The sequence below is a fragment of the Pseudorasbora parva genome, chromosome 1 (genome assembly GCF_024679245.1).
Source record: "Pseudorasbora parva isolate DD20220531a chromosome 1, ASM2467924v1, whole genome shotgun sequence".
In the NCBI taxonomy this organism is placed as follows: domain Eukaryota; kingdom Metazoa; phylum Chordata; class Actinopteri; order Cypriniformes; family Gobionidae; genus Pseudorasbora; species Pseudorasbora parva.
In genome coordinates, this window is record NC_090172.1 from 54,560,246 (window position 1) to 54,579,058 (window position 18,813).

The 18,813-nt window shown below is 36.6% G+C and overlaps 2 protein-coding genes across 4 annotated transcripts in view; both read left to right on the plus strand.

The window, feature by feature from the left end:
* The first annotated feature begins 1,257 nt into the window (after positions 1-1,257).
* nitr3r.1l (novel immune-type receptor 3, related 1-like) lies at positions 1,258-9,058 on the plus strand. 2 transcript variants are annotated; one of them, XM_067445225.1, is made up of 3 exons: positions 1,258-1,385; positions 6,657-6,823; positions 7,677-9,058. In XM_067445225.1, exon 3 carries the CDS (start codon positions 7,817-7,819, stop codon positions 8,555-8,557), a length of 741 nt encoding a protein of 246 aa, XP_067301326.1. In that variant the 5' UTR covers positions 1,258-1,385; positions 6,657-6,823; positions 7,677-7,816; the 3' UTR covers positions 8,558-9,058. The 2 variants fall into 2 exon arrangements, with proteins under 2 accessions (XP_067301326.1, XP_067301325.1); XM_067445224.1 differs by lacking the exon at positions 1,258-1,385 and having other exon boundaries at positions 6,355-6,823.
* Positions 9,059-18,106: 9,048 nt separating this feature from the next.
* LOC137077457 (zona pellucida sperm-binding protein 4-like) overlaps positions 18,107-18,813 on the plus strand; it is a 90,924-nt gene continuing 90,217 nt past the window's right edge. The window contains exons 1-2 of one of the 2 annotated variants that reach the window (XM_067445243.1): positions 18,107-18,501; positions 18,578-18,765. In XM_067445243.1, the coding sequence (XP_067301344.1) occupies positions 18,132-18,501; positions 18,578-18,765 (558 nt within the window). In that variant the 5' untranslated portion in view covers positions 18,107-18,131. The remainder of the gene's footprint in view (positions 18,502-18,577; positions 18,766-18,813) is intronic. The other variant, XM_067445242.1, reaches the window with a different exon arrangement.

Sequence of the window (18,813 nt, forward strand, 5' to 3'; positions counted from 1 at the left end):
TTTGCATGTAAGGTGCCCCTCTAGAGAGTAAAGGAAATGGTTATTTGTATAAACCGCAATAATTAACCCAAAAATTATATTTAAAAAAATATTACTTAAAATTAAAACTTAAAAAAAAAAATTTACTTAAAAAAAAAAAAAATTCCCCTGCGACTTTCCCTTTGGTATTTTACAATTGTGACCTTGACAGAAAAAGTGAATAAATGTGCATTTTTTTTCTGTTTAAAGCCACAGCTCTATGTGAGGGGTGTTACTTGACCTGTGCGGATGTGTTATTACATGCTGGCAGAGCTTAATCATGGTTGTTTTTAAATCTAAATCTCTCCCTTTAAAAAAATTAATTACATTTAGACAGTAAGTAGAGCTGGAGTGTTGTATTGTTCCAGGCATCCTTGTCCATGGTGCTGAATCATGTCAGCTGGGTTCATGCCTTTAATAGTTACCATTTATTGACGAGCACAATGTTATTGTCCAATAACAGAAAGTAAGACCACAACTGAAGCCGAAATGTAATGTTGGACACATTACACTAAAGTTATCCTAAAGGAAACCAACATAATGGAACAATATGAACTACATCTCTCCCTATGAAATCAAACTCAACAATTATTTATTTTTGGAATATAAATAGTTTCTTATATGAGGATATTAACCTATAAAAAAGCCAACTGAAACTAGCCAATTGTTGTTGTTGATCTTTATAATGAACTCATTTAAGAGGATGTACAACCCCAAAATGTATTTCTTATATTTGTATCATGATGTAATCTTTTATCTCTCATTTCAGGAAACCCACAACTAAGTGGTCTTTGATCATTTGATCATCAAAGATATGCTTGCTTTTTGTGCTTTAATTTCAAACGATATTACTTTTCAATAAAAGAATGGATAAAAGAAAAAGAAAATGCATAAAAGGTGTGCAGTTAAAGAGATACATTTAGATGCATTTTAGGTTTAATAGTGGATTAATGCATCTTCTATTGTGTTAGCATAGACAGGAATTTCATTCATCTCGTTTATGTAATGAATGTATTCAGAATGCTTTGGTGTCTCTGTAGTGTTTTAACTGTCAAAAGACCATTTGTTGATATTTAGGTAGGGTTAACTTAGAGGTGTGAGAACAACTGTCATACTTCTGAAAGTCACAGTTTTTACATGAGCACTTACTGTTGGAATGGAAACTTTGACCACAGAAATGTGAGCTCTTCTGGGGGTTTCTGTCTGTTCTTTCTCACTTTTCATTCTTACGGGTTGGCTGCAAACTGTGCAATAGGTGGGCTCATAGTCCAAAACCACAAGTGCATGTTTGATCAGCTACTGCCTCTGCAAACAACAAACAACAGCAGGCTTCTTTTCTACCTGAAGGTCGTTTTCTTCTTCTAAATGTAAGGTAGGTTTATTGGTATGAATAAAATCCATAAATCAAAGTCTGCCTTGCTTTGCGTGATAACTTTGGTCTGTGTATTCAGGGTAGACTTTTGCCTTGTTTCTTTAACTTTTAATTATAATTGCCTATGTTTATTAAAAGTGCTTTCCATCTGCCAAATATAGACAAAAACACACTTTCACTTTCACATTCTCCAGACACATAGAAAACCCTAACTTTTACATTTGTAATATTCACTTTATCTGTAATGTTTGTGTAATGTTATAGCATTATGTTGTAGTTAAAGTGAATGTGCAAAATTAATGTTTTAGTACACCTGTGTGCAACACTTCACTAAGTTTTTATTACATCATTTTTAGGCAGTGTTTAAATGCTAAATTCTGCTATTTCCATTACAGTGGCAGTCTGATGAAGGAGCCGTGTCTCGTGAGAATAGAAGACTGTGGTTTTGTTGCTGTGTGTGTGTGTGTGTGTGTGTGTGGTGGGGTGGGATGGGGGGTCATTTGTGTGGTTGGAAAACATCTAAACATTGATACACAAACATTCAACACATGCCATTGTGTCACTTTAAGCATTACTTTTTATATGTAATAATAGAACATGTATAAATGCATTTTATACTCATCAATATTAGTTTTCACCCTTTTGTTTCCTCAATCATGATCCTTTTGTATTGCATTGCGTCTTGAACTAACAACTAATGATTATATGTGAATGACTCGCAAACCTCAATGTTTAAGTTTGTCCGCTGACGTTCACCTCAGCAGAGTTCAGATTGTTCTGAGCAGCTACTTCCTCTTAATGATGTTGCAGGAAATGCATTCATTGTTTCGTTTTCTGTATTAGGTCTGATTGGCACATTTTCTCAAATCTGCATACCTGTGATTCATGCCTGCACCTCTTTTCCAGATGTGAAATCTATAATCTCGTGCGCAGCTTTCAGATTTCCGCCTCGTAAAACTTTAACTCTTTAATGCATTAATTGATCCGTCATCAGATGTATTTGTACAGTGAGCTTACAAAAACCATGTATATGTTGCATTAACATTGCAGTGTGCATTTGTGGGAAGTTTTTATCCTTTCAACTCAATAAGAGTAAAATAAAAATGCCTGAATCAGAAGCGGTTGCGGTGTTGGTGTTGTTGCGGTGTTGGGTGTCCCCTCTGTCCCCCTCCACCCCGCAGAGTAGCCACACCCACTTTTGCAGCATTTTTCAAAACTATGGTGAGAATTTACTGCTTCTGAAACGGGGTTTCATGGCCCTTTAGGAACAAACTCAAATAAATGTATCTAAAGTTAATTTGCCTCAAATTTAATCAGGAAAAAAACATTAATAAAACAATTTGAAACAATAAACTAAATAAAGAGTTAAAGATGATACTTATAGATAATAATAAGAAAAGAACGTAAATTATGTTGCAAATCTGTGTTTGCTTTAGTTACTGGCTAATTTGAACTAAACTGAGGTATGTTTTCGTTTGTGATAAGTGGCAGTGCACTTCAAACACCTATCTGCCTATTGTACACTAGTGTTGCAAAGAAATAAGTTTTACTTAAATGTGCAGACCAGTTTAATCATCCATTGAAACCAATGTTACCGTGGGCATGGTTTGAAAATATGCACGTGCATGTCCTCAGTTAACATGATCACTAGTCGATCTATAACACCATCAACTATCTAGTTATGACATTCTTTAAAATACCTTTTTGTATTCAACAGAAGAAAGAAACTATCCCTTTAACATATAAAAGAGCACCAGTCAACATCAAAATCATTTAGGCTACTTGAGAATGGCGAGTGGGAAGAAATGCTAAAATTTCCAAATACTTGCAGTAGGCCCTATTCCGACTATCTGCCACAAGGAGAAAATGCTCAGAACCTGACATGGTGTGAGGCTTTTAGTATTTGAATAACAAAGTTTTACAAATCTGTCACTTGCCTTACGTCTCACATAGACAGACCTTCAGGTGGACGGCAGAAGATCTGGACTCGCAGCTTTCATTGGTCAAGGACCGCGATAGGACAGAGAATGTGAATTTTAGCTGGGAACCTTACCAAAAAATATTTTACCCCTGAGTTTTTACCAGGGAACCCCCTGAAACAACTGGGATCTTTTGGGCTAGTTGATTAGCAATTTACAGCAACGAGTTGCGAACTTCACTCACTTTTGAAAATCCTGCGTTTAGTTGATCCTAGTAAGCGCTCATTGTCACGGTTGTAAACACGATGGCGTTCTTCCACGAGATAAGTTTGGCGTCACAACATTTGTCTCCAGGGGCAAATCTGGCAAATGCAGGCAAATCTTGTCGCACTTAAGGTTGAATGACTTCCTAATATACAGTATCTCTTCGCATCAAAGATCATTGGTTTTGAAAAATATGAACGTTGGCATTCATTTTAGCGTATACACTCTCTATGATCATATTGTTTTATATACACGTCCTTCTTCAGACAGCTAAGGACTCAAGTATCCTAGCCTAGAAATCTAGACGCACCCTAGCGGCAGAAAATGTAATCTGCCCGCAAGTGTCGTCTAGCAACTCTCAATACCCTTCTGAGCTGTATTCCCCTAACTCTTGGACCAATCACATCGTCTATAGAGTCGGTGGGCGGGGCCATAATGATGACGGCCGAGTTGCGTTTGCGTGCTTCTAGTAAACACAGAAACTGGCGAACGGCTGTTTTTCGAATCAGCTTTGACCGCGACTCTGGAAGACTTGGAGTTAAGCTTTTCTCTGAGAAAAGAACAAAGAACGGCACTGAAGTCATTCTTAAAAAGGGAAGATGTGTTCGGAGTTTTGCTGACTGGATACGGTGAATGTTTAATCTTTCAACAAGCTCTGTTTCACCTTCGTTGCTCTGGTTGGTGTAGCGCTATCCTATCGCGTGCAGAGGGAGTTTGAAAGACAACCGTTTATCCCGCCCCTCGGATTGAGCCCTGTCAATGGTGAGTTTCCAGACCAAACATCTTGATGTGGGTCTAGCTTGTGAGGCTACAAGTATTCTGCATTGCAGACAAAAATGGGGTAAAACTATTTTAAGGGTTCAATTCTCATTATTAACAAATTGCTAATTAGCATGCATGTGACTAGTATATTGGCTGTATAGTAGTTCTAAAAAAAAGCACAAATAAATGCCTTAATCTTCATGGCCTTATTCTACATCCCTTATCCTACCCTATACCTAAAATTAAACAATTCAAAAACTACCTTACTATTAATGAGAAATAAATAAGGAGTTTATTGAGGGAAAAATAGTAGTTTATATTGAACGCGTTTCCCGCACTCAAGTGTTACCAAAGATTCACTTGGCATTTTGCAAGTCTTTAAGAGTTGGGTCTAAAAAAGTGAGGTCTAAATAAAGCTTGGGTTCCTTCACTTTAATTAATGAGTTTATCTATTAATGTTTGACTTTTTGTCTCATTGTATTACTGTATTGCTCAAATATTAATACATGCTGTAAATTGTATATTGCATAATGCATTTAGTTCATGTAAACTAGCTATATCTACATCAATCCGGATAGATTTGGAAAAAAAAACACTCTCAGTCCATATACAGTTTCCAAAGGTTTTTTATTCACACTGCATAAAACCTCATAAAAGCTCACTGAGATCATAAAGTTATTACACAATACTTCCGTCAGGTTCATTTTATTTAGCAAAAGATCTCACTATTCACTGATGCGTCCAGGTCGCACTCGGTCACCCATTATGTTTGGTCTAAAACACAACTTCACTTTTTTTTTGCCACAGTACAGCAAATGCAAATCATTTTTCTGCCATCCTTGCAGGACTGTGATATGAAGTGTGCAAAGTAATGTATTTTAGCAACTGTCTGAAAGTGAATAGCACATAACTGGCACAATAGCAGTATAAAGATGCATAGCTATTGGTACAATATGCGTCACGACTAAACATGCATCATTGTTTTCAAATGTATTCAGTTTCGAGAGCGTTTTCAAAAAGCTACGTTTTCGTTGAGTTAAAACGCCGTCTCAGTGTGGACAAAGCCAAAACAGAGAGAAAAAGATGCGTTTTCAAACCAAAACATATTAGTGTGGATATGGCCTAAATAAGCTAATACATCCTTGTTACAAATGGGACTTGCAGTCTGTTACCTATGATATTAACATATATGTTTCTAGGTTATAGCTAAAAAAAACCTTTATAATATTATAATGTTCAAATTATTTTCTGTAGAATTTATTTCTGTTAGAACTTCTCATTTTAATATATTCATTACATATGTAATTTACCACGTTTTTATGGTTCTGTACAGTTTATTTTATTTCTTGTAATAAAGTCCAGCACTCTTTTACTCAGGGGGATTTTTATTTATTTATCTAGCATCCATTTGAAAAACAATAGGTCAATGAATCGGTTATCGGCAAGTGCAGTCCAACCTTGTTATCGGTATCTTTAAAATCCACTACCAGTCGACCTCTACCGCAGATGCAGTAGATCAATATTCTGCCCAACAAAGAGAACCGAGAGAACTACTTTTTCATCAATATTATTGATTTCAATTTTTATTAGCCTATTAAAGTTCAATTTCTTTTTCTCTGAATCGAAGCATGGTTGAATCGTAGATTTTACTTATATCTAGATTCATAACCCAGATTTAAAAGTGTTGTATATCAGGATGCCACGCAGATTGTTAGTTGTGTATTTGCTTGAATGGATCGACAGATTGGCCTGCATGGGAAAGTGTGACATTTGTTATTCAAATACTACAAGCCTCACCCTACAAAGGTGGTGAGGAGGCAACAATTGTCAGTTGGGACAATGTGTGGCAAAGTAATTTAATCCATTTTATCACAACCTTAAATTAAGGTGAGAATGTCAATTGATTATTTATAATTTATATAATAACCTATCCAGACACTCGTACTTGTTATTCAGGTGCCAAAATCATACAGAGGGTTGCTCCCATGCTCACTCAGTCTAAAAGTATTTAGTCCCTATTAATCTGTTAAGAATGAAAAGAGGTGAAACCTCTTTCAAATGGAAACATGGGCTAGCAATATGAATTTGCATTACTTTAAGTCTCCAGGCCTAGGTAGTTTACACCACCTGAGGACATTAGGTTACACCCACCACAGTAACCAAAATCTCTCTAAATTCTTAAAACCTTTCGGTTTACTTCTGTGGGGGTGAGACCATTGTACCAGTTGCACTGAGATGTTTCAAATGATACCAAACAAACATGTATAACACTCTAAAGTACTTGTTTTCATTAACCCATATAGATTTGGCGTGAATTTCAGGTCCTCTCAACATGTGGAGAGAAGAGTTGGTAGAAGATGGGCTGAAGGGAATGAGATGTACATTAAGACAATACTGAGGTGTGATTAACATTGCATCCCTGATGGAGATGCTATTTTCGCAAGAGAAATGTGAATTCATATGTGAATTTCCATTGTTTTCTCAAAGAGTAAGTTTCTCTTCAAGTTCTTCCAGTTTCTCCAGTCTTATAGTCTGTTCACACCAGACGCAAATGAAGCGATAAGCACGAGTGATTTACATGTTACGTCAATGCAAAGACACAAATAGACATTCTGCGGCACGAACTGAACGTTTGACGCAAGTTTAAAAAATCTGGAAAAATGTAGGCCTGCTTGCTGCTGTTACGTGGTGAAGTGACGGACAGGAAGCCCAAGGCTAGAGTAATTTAAAATACTACTGTTATTGTCACAAAATGTAGTTTTAAGAGTTTTTCATGCTAGAATGTATTTGTGTAAAAGTAATCTAAAATCTGTGGCAATTTAATTTGGCATTTTCAGAGGTGCGAGATCCAGGCGATCAGCGGCACTCAGCGCTCATTAACCCCAGCGAGAGCAGCCTTAACTCCACTAGTCCTTCTGATGCCCTCCCATGACGTGAATGTGTAGTGAACGTCACACACAAATGAAAATGTTCATGTGTCCCAACTTTGCGCAATTTATCCACTTCATTTGCATCTGGTGTGAACGCCCCATTACAATGCTTACTTGTCTTGTAATAGTGTCTAAAAAAAATATATATATTTTTTTTTCAATTGCATTCTTGCATTGAATGTAAAGTCTGGTGAGTAAAATAAAAATGTACTAGCCAAATGTTGACTCGTTCTTCAGTGCGTCTATAGAGGATTGAAGGGTTAACATGAAAGTGATTCTCCAAAAGCTACAAAAACACTGTATATTTGTGTGACAACCAAATCGCTATAAAAACACTAAACAGGGACAATTTTGCATTTATTTTCCAGAAAACTACAGTGTTTTTACACTTGCATGTTTTCTGTATTTCAGCATATTTGGTTTGGATATTTGCTACACAAATAACTAAAGCCTGACTGTCTGGTTGGTCAGTGCCAACCAGAGATAGAAACGATAGACGTTTACCACTGCGCGCACACAAAGGCTGCCCTGAGCGGATCATCTGTATAGAAATGAAGGCTGCTGTTACTGTGCTTCTGAGTCTCTTTGGATTGAGCGTCAGTGTCTCCAGAAAACACTTTTTTGTGAATAAAATAAAGACCTGGAACGATGCACAGGCACACTGCAGAGAGTACCATGATGACCTGTCCACCATCAATAAAGAAGAGGCACAACTTCTCTCTAAAAATCCAGAAGTCAAAAATGCATATTTTTGGATTGGACTGCACTTAAGTGCTAACAATAAATGGATTTGGTCTGGAGGAGAGGATGAAAAAATTGACAATTGGGACACTGGAGAACCAAACAAGGACACTGAAAAGTGTGGCCTCGTAAAAAAATCTAATTATAAAATGCACAATGCTGTATGCACTTGGCCTCTACCATTTTACTGTATGGAGGCCTTTGAGCCAATTCTGGTGCATCAGAACAAGACGTGGGATGAAGCTCTGGACTACTGCAGACAAAACTACACTGACCTGGTGACTGTAAGATCTCAGATGATTATGGCAAAGGTGATAAATAAAACCATAACATCCCAGACAGCTTATGTGTGGACTGGCCTGCGCTTTATGGCTGGTCATTGGTTCTGGGTCAGTGGACATGATCTTCAATATAAAGCCTGGTCTGCGGAGGGGGAACTCACGTGTCCTGCCAGAAATCTGCGCTGTGGAGCTCTAGATAGAGACAAGAACATCTGGAGACCTCAAAATTGTGAGGATAAACTCAACTTTGTGTGTCTTAAAAAGCTATAAATGTGCTTCATGTAGGCCTATGATACCGATTTTTTTATCTATTGCTTTACGGTATGTATGGTCGTTAAAAATGTTTTTTAATCTTTCATTTTAGTCGTGTCAACATATACATTGTCTTGTAAAATAATGTTTAGCCAAGCTTTTATGATCTTTAAGGGAGATTATATAAATTATATGTATAATTTATTGTAAAAATACAAGATTTAGATTCTCAGTTAAATTCTGAAAGCCATGTTCAAAACATGTAAAACGATCAAGGTCAGGCATATTAGCTTTTGATCATGCTCAAACTCACATAGCCTATCATACAGATAAACAATTTGGTCTCAGACTAAACAGTCTGTAATTCATTAGACCGAAAGTCTTTATAACTGTGACTTGAAAATGTTGTATCAGATGCTAATAAGAACCTTGTAAATAGAAGAATTTAAGTTTTGCTCATTCTGTTAGTTTTTTCACTGTAAAGCTTTTATTTGAATCTTTTAATGGTCTTATCCCTCAGATCTGATCCCTCAGTGTAAAAGTTATTCTGTAAAACATATTTTGCTCAGACTGCCCTCTCAGTGAAAGGTGCAAAATTCACTATCTGATCATTTAAAATCTGAGTTTTCATGTGTCTTTAGTCTTGGTGAATTCAGCAAAAAAAAAAAAAAAAAAAAAAAAAAAAAAAAACTTTTTTTTGTTTTAATCATTTTTTAAACTCTTGTTTTTGTGGTCTATGAAATTGCAGTCTATAAAAGCCCTGGTTGTGCAAATAGCTACAAGCACTTTATTCTTGCATTGTATGTATGTTGTCTCAGTTTTTTCTGTTTTGTCTTTTCCTATCCAAATAAACAGAAACATTTATAAAAAAAATAAAGTTTTAAATAAAGTTCATGTGCTATAACAAGAATTGCTCACTTGTATGTTAAGTTTACCTTATACCATAAAGATTTCTCCACTTAAATGCAGGCATGATGATATTATAATCTATATCTCATTGAAAACTCTTGTGCTGTGTATTAGCACAAATTTATGAACATAAGTTAAAAATCACTACAGTTAAATAATTTGCCTATATAATACCAGTTCATCCATAAAAACATATTAAAAATCACAGTAGTTTATTCACCATTCGACCCCAATAAACCACAACACTTACATAGCCTAATAATAATTTCATATTAATTATTACACCCATACAAAAATGTAATATAGGCTATAGAAAGCACTGTTAAATATATTGAAATAGGTTTTGAGAATATATTTATAAAACACATAGACCATAAGCTTTTTAGGACTTTACCCTATCATTTTAAACCACCACACGTCACTGATATATACTTGTGCACGTGTGTATCTGTATTGCTATCAGGAGCTGAGCACTCCTTTTTTGTGTGTATGTTCTTTATGGGAAATGCTTATGCAATTTAGCTCATTTGGAATATAGTCTGGTCTCGTCTACTCATGTATGCATTACAAATATGTATTTTTGTGTCGTTTTTACCGAGGAAAAGAGACAGTTCCAAGCCCTGCTGTAAAAATGGTCTAAAACCAGGGCTTCAAAAAAACAAAAAACAAAAAAACACCTTCCCTCGCGCAGAATTCATACATACATTCCTCCTGTATTATTACCATTCCTAAACAGGTTTGATTCGAAAAAATACTGGTAAAATAACAGGTTTTTTTAAATACAAAAAATGTTTTAGTCTATAGAAGTATTATTATTAATAATAATAATAATAATAATAATAATAATAATAATAATAATAGTAATAATAAATACATACAGTGTTTTCTTTATGCAAAAAAAAAATAGCTGAGTCTGGTATTTGCCATAGGTCTACAATTTTTTTTCTAGATTGCTGGATTTAACAAGATTTTATCCAAATGTATTAAACGAAAGGAAAACCTGAGCTGGTTTAAAGATAGAAATGAATGTATTTAAAGTGTTTCCTAAATGGTTAAAAATACGCTACTATAAAATTGCTTTTTGAGAGAAAGCCTTCGTATTTTTATTATTACATTCAGAAATTGTGTTAAATAGCGTCAATAATGCAAATAGGCATAAACACCGTTCCCCTCACTCCACAACAGGCTATATAAACGTAAAGCAACAAGTTCATTTAAAGGGTTACTTCACCGCTTTTTCATATTAAACTATGTTATTCCCTTTACTAAGACGAGTTGATGGGCTGCACGATTTGGGGAAAATATATAATTGCGATTATTCTGGTTAAATTGCGATTTAAAATACGATTATTATAATTTTTTTTATTATTATTTATATGATTAATAATAATTATGATTATTATTACTGCTAAAAAAATATTTTAGAAAAATATTACCATTACAATATTTCATTTTATAGTTGAAATCAATTTCAATGTCTATGTCTTTAATATGAAATATGAATCTCTTGTGCATCCATTGTGAGGGAAAACACTTCCAAACCATCACTGTATAGAATACTATAAAAAAATGCATCGTCTGCCTCATTCTGTGATGAGAAGCCACATCAGCTCACACACACTCAACTGACGATATGAAGTGAGCTAAATATGTTATTAAACGTCTTTTGTTGAACAGGTTTATGAACGCTTCACTAGTTTGTGAAGATGTTTGACTTGGGCATTTATTTATTTAATGAAAATCGCAGCCTTTAAGCTTTCATAATTGCACATTACCCAAATCACGATTGCGGTTCGATTTCGATTAATCATGCAGCCCTAGTTGATACATCCCTCTCTCGTCTTAGTGTGCGCACTTAATCTCTCTGAAGCGTGGTGACGATTTTATATCATTTAGCTTAGCCCACTATACCCAGATCATTCACTATGGTACCAAACAGAGATCAAGTTATAAGCGACCAAACACCTCTATGTTTTCCCCATTAAAATACAGTTGCACGAATAGTTGAACGATCAAGTATGGTGACACAAAATAAAATGTGGCACTTTTCTAAGCGGATTAAAAAGGAGAACTATAATGTATGGCGGAATGGCACTTCTGAGAGTACTTTGACTTGGCGCAGTAAAAAGTCCCGGCTGAAAAATCCTTCCTCACATCTTCCACTCCCTCTCTTATTTCTGTCAATAGGGGGAGGAGTGTTTTTAATATTCATTAATAGGGCTGCACGATTTGGGGGAAATATATAATTGCGATTATTCTGGGTAAAATTGCGATTGCGATTTAAAATGCGATTATTGTTATTATAATTTTTTACAAATGAAAAGTGTGTGTATATAACATTTTGTGTTTTTATATTAATGTGACTAATAATTATTATGATTATTATACTGCAAAAAATATTTTTTAAATAAGAAATAGTACCATAACAATAACATTTTCATAATTACAAATAAAAAAAAGAGTACGTCAGAATATAACAATATAATACTAATTATTATTATTTTTGTAATATTTTACAGAAAACTTTTTTTTTTTTTTTTTTAACTGCTGGGTTACCTATTAATATGCAGACAGCCTATGACTAAAAACATTAAAAAGGTCTAAGCCTAAGGAGTTAAAGTCTGTCTTTAATATGAAATTTAACTTCTTGTGCATCCACTGTGGGGAAAACAAACTCCTGTACACTGAAGAAAAACATGGATTGTCCAACAAATTTATAATTTTTTAAGTTAATTAAGTTTTAAATTGTATTAAGCATTATTTTCTTATTATTGATTACCCAAACGTTTTTAATTCATACTGAAAGCCAGAGGGCGCCCTTGAGCGGAAAACGCCACATTTTGCCTCAGAGAAGTAATTGACGTTCATTTTCAGGAAATCCCTGAAGTGAAGTGAAGCTAACGCAGTGTAAACAGAAGATAGAGACGCTTTGATTAAACATGACGACAATAAACACGACTGCAGCAAAATATGGTGTATTTGAGTTCTTCAAGCGGTCAAGGGTATGTCCATAATAATAAAGTGTATTATAATGCAGTGCTCATTGACATAGAATACAAATAACGCATCGTCTGCCTCACTTTGATGAGAAGCCACATCAGCTCGCAAACACTCGACTGACGATATAAAGTGAGGTAAAACATGTTAGCCATTAAACATTGTCTTTTGTTGAACAGGTTTATGTATGCTTCACTAGTTTGTGAAAATGTTTGACTCGTGTTGCCTTTTGCAAACGCACGTTATAAGCGACTCAAACTCGCAGTCTTTCAGACGGAGCAGCTTTTATCACAGAGCCGCTCTTCGCTAACACACTGGGCATTTATTTATTTAATTAAAATCGCAGCCTTTGAGCTTTCATAATCGCACACAAGCCAAATCGCGATTGCGGATCGATTTCGATTAATCGTGCAGCCCTATTCATTAATAATCTCGCAGCAGCATTTTGGACCTTCCGCAGCCGTACAATAGAGGCTCGATTAATTTCTTTATAAAAATAATTACAGTCTTGAAGATATGAGAACATGAATAGAAATTTCGATACTCTTAAATGTCAGGCAGGATTTCATCTTTGCCAAATTTCTCAGATGAAAAAAGCTAGACTTTACAACATAATTTATCTGTATGTTTAAATTCAGAGAGCTATCAAAAATAATGCCAAGTTTTTAACATATTCTTTAACGTTCAACTCTCAGGCCAAAATTCAACTCTACGGTGCTCTGGGTCCGAACACTACAACCTCTGTCTTGTTTTCCTTAAGATATAAGAAATTAGAGGCCAGTTAGTTTCTAATAAAACTAATACAACAGTTAGTTTCTAATAAAACTAACACTGCTGAATCACCAGCATCCTCAGTCAGCAGTAAATCATTAAAAACTTTTACAAGGGCTGTCTCCGTGGAATGATACTTAAGCCGGACTGATAAAGTTCACCAATCTTATTCTGTTTTAGAAAAACTTCTGTTATAAAAAAATGTTTTGACAAAAAAGATGTATGAGAAACTGGTCTAAAATTTGTCAAATCAGTCAGATCTAAGTTAGGTTTTTTTTTTAAAGTACAGGTTGAACAAAGGCCTGTTTCAGCATGTTAGGAAAATCCCCTGTATCTAAGCTTTTATCTACAATCTGAAGAATGTTAGGTCCAATAGCCTCAAAGTTCTTTCAAAAACCATGGAGGAACCAAATCAATAACTGACCCAGTAGGTTTTAATCTACTTACAATTTCTCCTAACTGCTGTTCAAACTGATTAAAAACGATGGTCTATATAACAGAAAATATTACAGAATATATTGGCAAAGATTTCACAGAATTGTGAGTCTGGGATAAAGTACAGGTTTGTGGTCAGAGAACAGGGTCATTTAGTTCTAAATCTTCAGTAGGAAGTTCATGTGTTAATACCAAGTCTGTATGGCCTTGCATATGAGTCGGACCATTAACTAATTGTGTTAGGTCAAAAGAGTCAATCAGGTTGAAAAAATTCTTGCAATATCTGGGCAGCACACATGTATATTAAAATCTCCTAAAATGGTTAGTCTATCAAATTTTGACAAATTTTTTTGACCTAAAAAAAACAAATTTACTAAAAGTCTTTCTGTGCTTTTGGAGGCTTGTAAATATGTCCAATGTCCAGTAAAAGCAGCTGTCGTTCAAAAGAAGCATATTCTCCAGTTGCAATTCTGCAAAACTGCAAGTCTGCACTGCAGTTAAACTTATCTTTAAATATAGACGCCAGTTCTAATCCTCGTCCCAATGAGTGAGGTGTATTATAGAAATTACAGCCCCGTGGTGTGAGCTCAGAAAAAGGACTGTCCCCAATTGTAGTCCATGTCTCAGTAATGAACATATAGTCTGCCTTGTGCAGTAAAAAGTCATTTAATGTCTAATTCATCACTAACCTCGCGTCGATCAAACCGATCTTCAGCTTTATTGTATCAGCATCCGTGTGTTTGGTCCGATGCAGCGGTTTAATATTACATAATCTTACCCCGCCGAGGCGAAGACGTGGTGAGCAAAGCACTTGTTATCACCCAGTAAAAGTATGGAAAATCAGGACATTCCAGGTATATGACGATTCCATGGAGAGCCATCTCACAAAGCAGAGCTCGAAACCAGTAACGTTATCTCCTCCAGTTCCTTGGGCAACTTTAACCGCGAAACCACCTCTTTTCCCTCTACGTGATCGTTTCTTTTCCAGCGGCAAGCATTGCACCCGACGAAGGAAGGGCGGCTCAGACGTCAACAGTGGCGGAGGAGTCCCGGGACTAACTGTGTTTGTCCATCAGCCAAAAATCCAATATTCAGCAGAGTTTGCCGGCCATTAACTAGCCCAGGAGACACGCTTTGGCTTAAGACAACAGGCGAATTAAAAATTCCATGATTTAAAAGGCAATTAAAAAAACATAGTAAGTTACAAACACGCTTGGAAGTTTCAGGGACTGACAGCCTGCCAGGAACATCGGCGCCATCTTGTCTCGAAAAATAAACAGCCTAAAATAATTTAGTTTAGACTGGAGTGAGCTGAAAACAGAACAAAGTTAGTTAGCTGATTATTTTATTAAATTGTATTAACGCAGAAAATTAGGCTTTTAAAATATAATAAAATTAAAAAATTAAAAGAAATAATAATTTAAAATGTATCAGCCTGTGCTTAATGAATGAATATAATATACAGGTTTCACTTTTTGAATAGAATTGGTGAAATAAATCAACTTTTTGAGGATATTCTAATTATATGACAACCTGTATTTTGTATAAAATATTTTATATAGTATTAATAAATTATATTCATAAACTTAACCCTCTATAACTTGTTTTGGGTTTACTTATTAGAACTTTTTTGACTTGAATAATCTGCCATTGGTCTTCTTTAAAATGGGACCAACCTTAAGTACTCCCAAGATACATTTTTTATGACAGTTTTTAAACATGGACAGTCCTCTATGGACCTATGTGTAACTTTTTTTAATTGATGCACAAGGTTAGGGTGTGTTCGACATTGGCTGCGGCTGGATGCATCCGATCGGCAAGAGTAGCCTTGTGCAGGCGGGGAGGAGCTGCAAACGAAGACATGAAATCGGACAGTTTCTGCTTTCCGTAGTAACGCTCGCACTATATTTGCATACTTTATCACAGCTGAAGTTAAATAAATGCAATATTTCTCAAATACACAGATGTTTAAGAAGACATAATAGTTTATGTACTGCAGCATCTGTTTGTACAAGAATAAAGTTCAACATATAAACCTACATTATCAAGGAAGTGGGGTCTACAGTTTTTATCAGTTTTAATTTAATAAACATGAAAATATTGCATTGGGACTACATGAAAAGAGGTTTTAGTGTTATAAAAAAATCACTTGTGAGCATTAGTGGAACAGAAGGTTTTAGAATAAACACAAAACGAACGTGATCGCTGTCATGCGGTGAATCGAGCCAATCGTGGATCAGCTGTGTCGTCATCAGAGCCTGTGCAGCCATGTGCAGCCCATAGACTGTAAAAAAATATGGACGTAGTGTCCGTGACGTCACCCATAGGATTCCGATAAGCCGTTCTGAAGCTTAAAGTAGGGGCGAGCTGGGCGTTGCCATCTTGTGAGCGAGTCATCGCGCGTCACTCTCGCATAACAGAAAATAGGCAAAAAGACGGGATGAGCGCGGAGCTGAGGTGACGCACTGACTATAGACGGCAGATAAATGGCTATCCACTTGTAACCACGCCCTTAATTATGCAGAACTTTAAGGCTTTATATAACGTAAACGAATGAGTTATAAAAAAATTCACCCCCTTCACAGTTATGCCCCCCTACAGTCATGAAGATAAAAATTAGCCTTATAAGCCAAAACCACAATTTGTACCAGGCTGTAAACATGTTTTTTTCTGCTTTAAAGTTGAGAATTTTAACATGGGGCTCAATGAGATTCTGCTCCCTTCTGGAGCCAGTTGAGGAATTGCAGTTTACATTATTTCCGTATTGGCTTCAAGAGAGATCGCGGGAGGTTGTCGCTTGGTGCAGCCACACTTGAGAAGCTGCATGAGCCGACTGCTCTCGAATTGCTCTCGGGGTACTTTGTTGACATACGTCACAGTCACGTGCCATCGGCACTGCCTCAAGTCAGACAAAATTTCTAACCTGCATGCACTGATTCAAGTCACCCGCCGATCGGTCTGCGCATTGCTTGAACAAGCCTATTCTTTTCTCTTTCCCTTAACTTTTTATTTAATTTTAATTTTTTACTTTTAATTTGTATAGTGGTGGCCAGGATTACCCTGGGTTACACGTAAGTACATGCATGTTAACTTCCATTTTATGAAATACAAATTTTTTAAAATAATTTTCCCACCCTAAAGGGTCCTGCACACTGTGCGATTTTTCAAAATCCTTTGCGAATGTCCCTTGTCAGACTGTACGAACATGATCGCCATGTCACACTGTAAGATCTCAGTTGGCATTAATGTCAGACTGCACGATAGTTAAGGCGCGCTAAAAACGGACGCGCGCAAGAAAACTCACCAGAAGTTTATCATCAATGAATGACGCGTTCAGTGACAGTGAGCTGCATTACATGCGGGGCTGAAATGCTGGCTACAAAGAAATCTCTAGCTCTCGTTTTGGTCATAGTTTGTCTTGAAAAACGGAGATATTTGACTGTCGTCGTAGGAGAAGTCACACTGCAGGATTGTGTGCCAAATCTTCTGACACTGCCAGAATTTCGTCTGAGGTAAAATTTGATCGCAGCGCTCATTAATCGGCTGCCGGTGAACATGTCAAACTAACGACCAAAGACGTCAGATTTTAGCCTAGGATCAGAGGAATCTTTTAGGATTTGCTAAATTTGTCCCAGACGGCCAAATCGTGGCCAAAATCACACAGTGTGCACCTGGCTTAAGAGAGCGCATGTTTCACCTCTCTTCATCAGGTTGCACTGCCTGCCAATACCTGCATCAAATTCAAGGCACTTGCAACTCTGGGCTACTATACCTAAACCTTATTCACCATTGTAATAATTAACATTTTCATAAGTATCTGTTATTGAATTACAATTTTTTTCTCAGTAATTGTAACTGATTACAGTTACATTTACTTTGTAATTAAATGATGTAATCTAGTTACATGTAACTAGTTACTCCCTAACACTTCTAAGTACATAAGAGTAGACTTGTGTCCCGTGTCATAGTCAAGGAGCCGAGGGTCTGTCCATATAAACCTCCCTTCTGCTTGTAGAACACTTCAACCCGAAGACAGGGACTGCCCCGAGGAGAAGTGCTTACGTAGTTTTGTGAGTGTGTTGCTAAATTTGGAACTACAGACTACTCTTACTATTTCTGTCATATAAAGATATTGCTGAAATAGTAACTAGCATTACTACTTTTACATGTCTATGAGCAAAGCAAAATGCACCAAACATCCCAAAGTACTTTAGGCAAGCTCCAGTAGCAAACCTAAGCATCAACCTTTTTTTATTTGAGTTTAACAATGACAAATCTGACGAACTGGAATCAAGAAACATCACATGTATAATTTTGAGAACCAATAAGAAATTTCTGGTAGCGTAAGCTCCCATTTTGGCAAGTCTGGAGAATCATGACTGTTAATGAAGAGGGAGGGATTATTGTTGATTAGCCACAATCTGTAGAATACAAAAATACCAAAGGGCAGCATCTCAACAGTGTGATTTGTTGTTGAACAATGGCAGGAAGCTGGTGTGCTGTTCAATCTCTGGCACTGTCTGTGTGGTTTTGTGCTTTCTGTCATGCTGTTCCACAGTGGAGTAATCTGCCCCAGAACCCTCAAGCTCTGATGTTACAGCAAACTGACCAGCGGGTTCAACAACAACAAGCTAGTCAACGGATTCCTCAGCAGGTTCAACAGCAAGCCAATCAACAGTTTCCTCAGCAGTTTCAGCCTAAGCAGCCAGTGGTGCAGGCAGAGCCCCTTGACAAATGTGCTGTAGCTGATTATGAGCAGATCCAATGTGGCCCACCTGGTATCAGTGGTGCTGAGTGTGAGGCTCTCAACTGCTGCTTTAACGGACAGCTGTGTTTCTATGGGAAGGCAGGTAAGAGTGAGTCAGTGTACAGGTGTTCGTGTTAAACTGCTCCTCTGCAATAACCTGCTCTTGTACCTTGTTCCAGTGACTCTGCAATGTATAAGAGATGGTCAGTTTGTGGTAGTGGTTGCTAGAGATGTTACGCTACCTCGACTGAGCCTGGATTCAGTCCATCTCCTAGGTGGAAACGACCCAACTTGCAGTCCTGTGGCCTCCACACCTTCCTTTGCTATATACCAGTTCCCTGTCACTGCATGTGGCACAAGCATGATGGTGAGTAGCTGCTTGTGATTCTGTTCTGCATGGCTTTGAATGGACTGG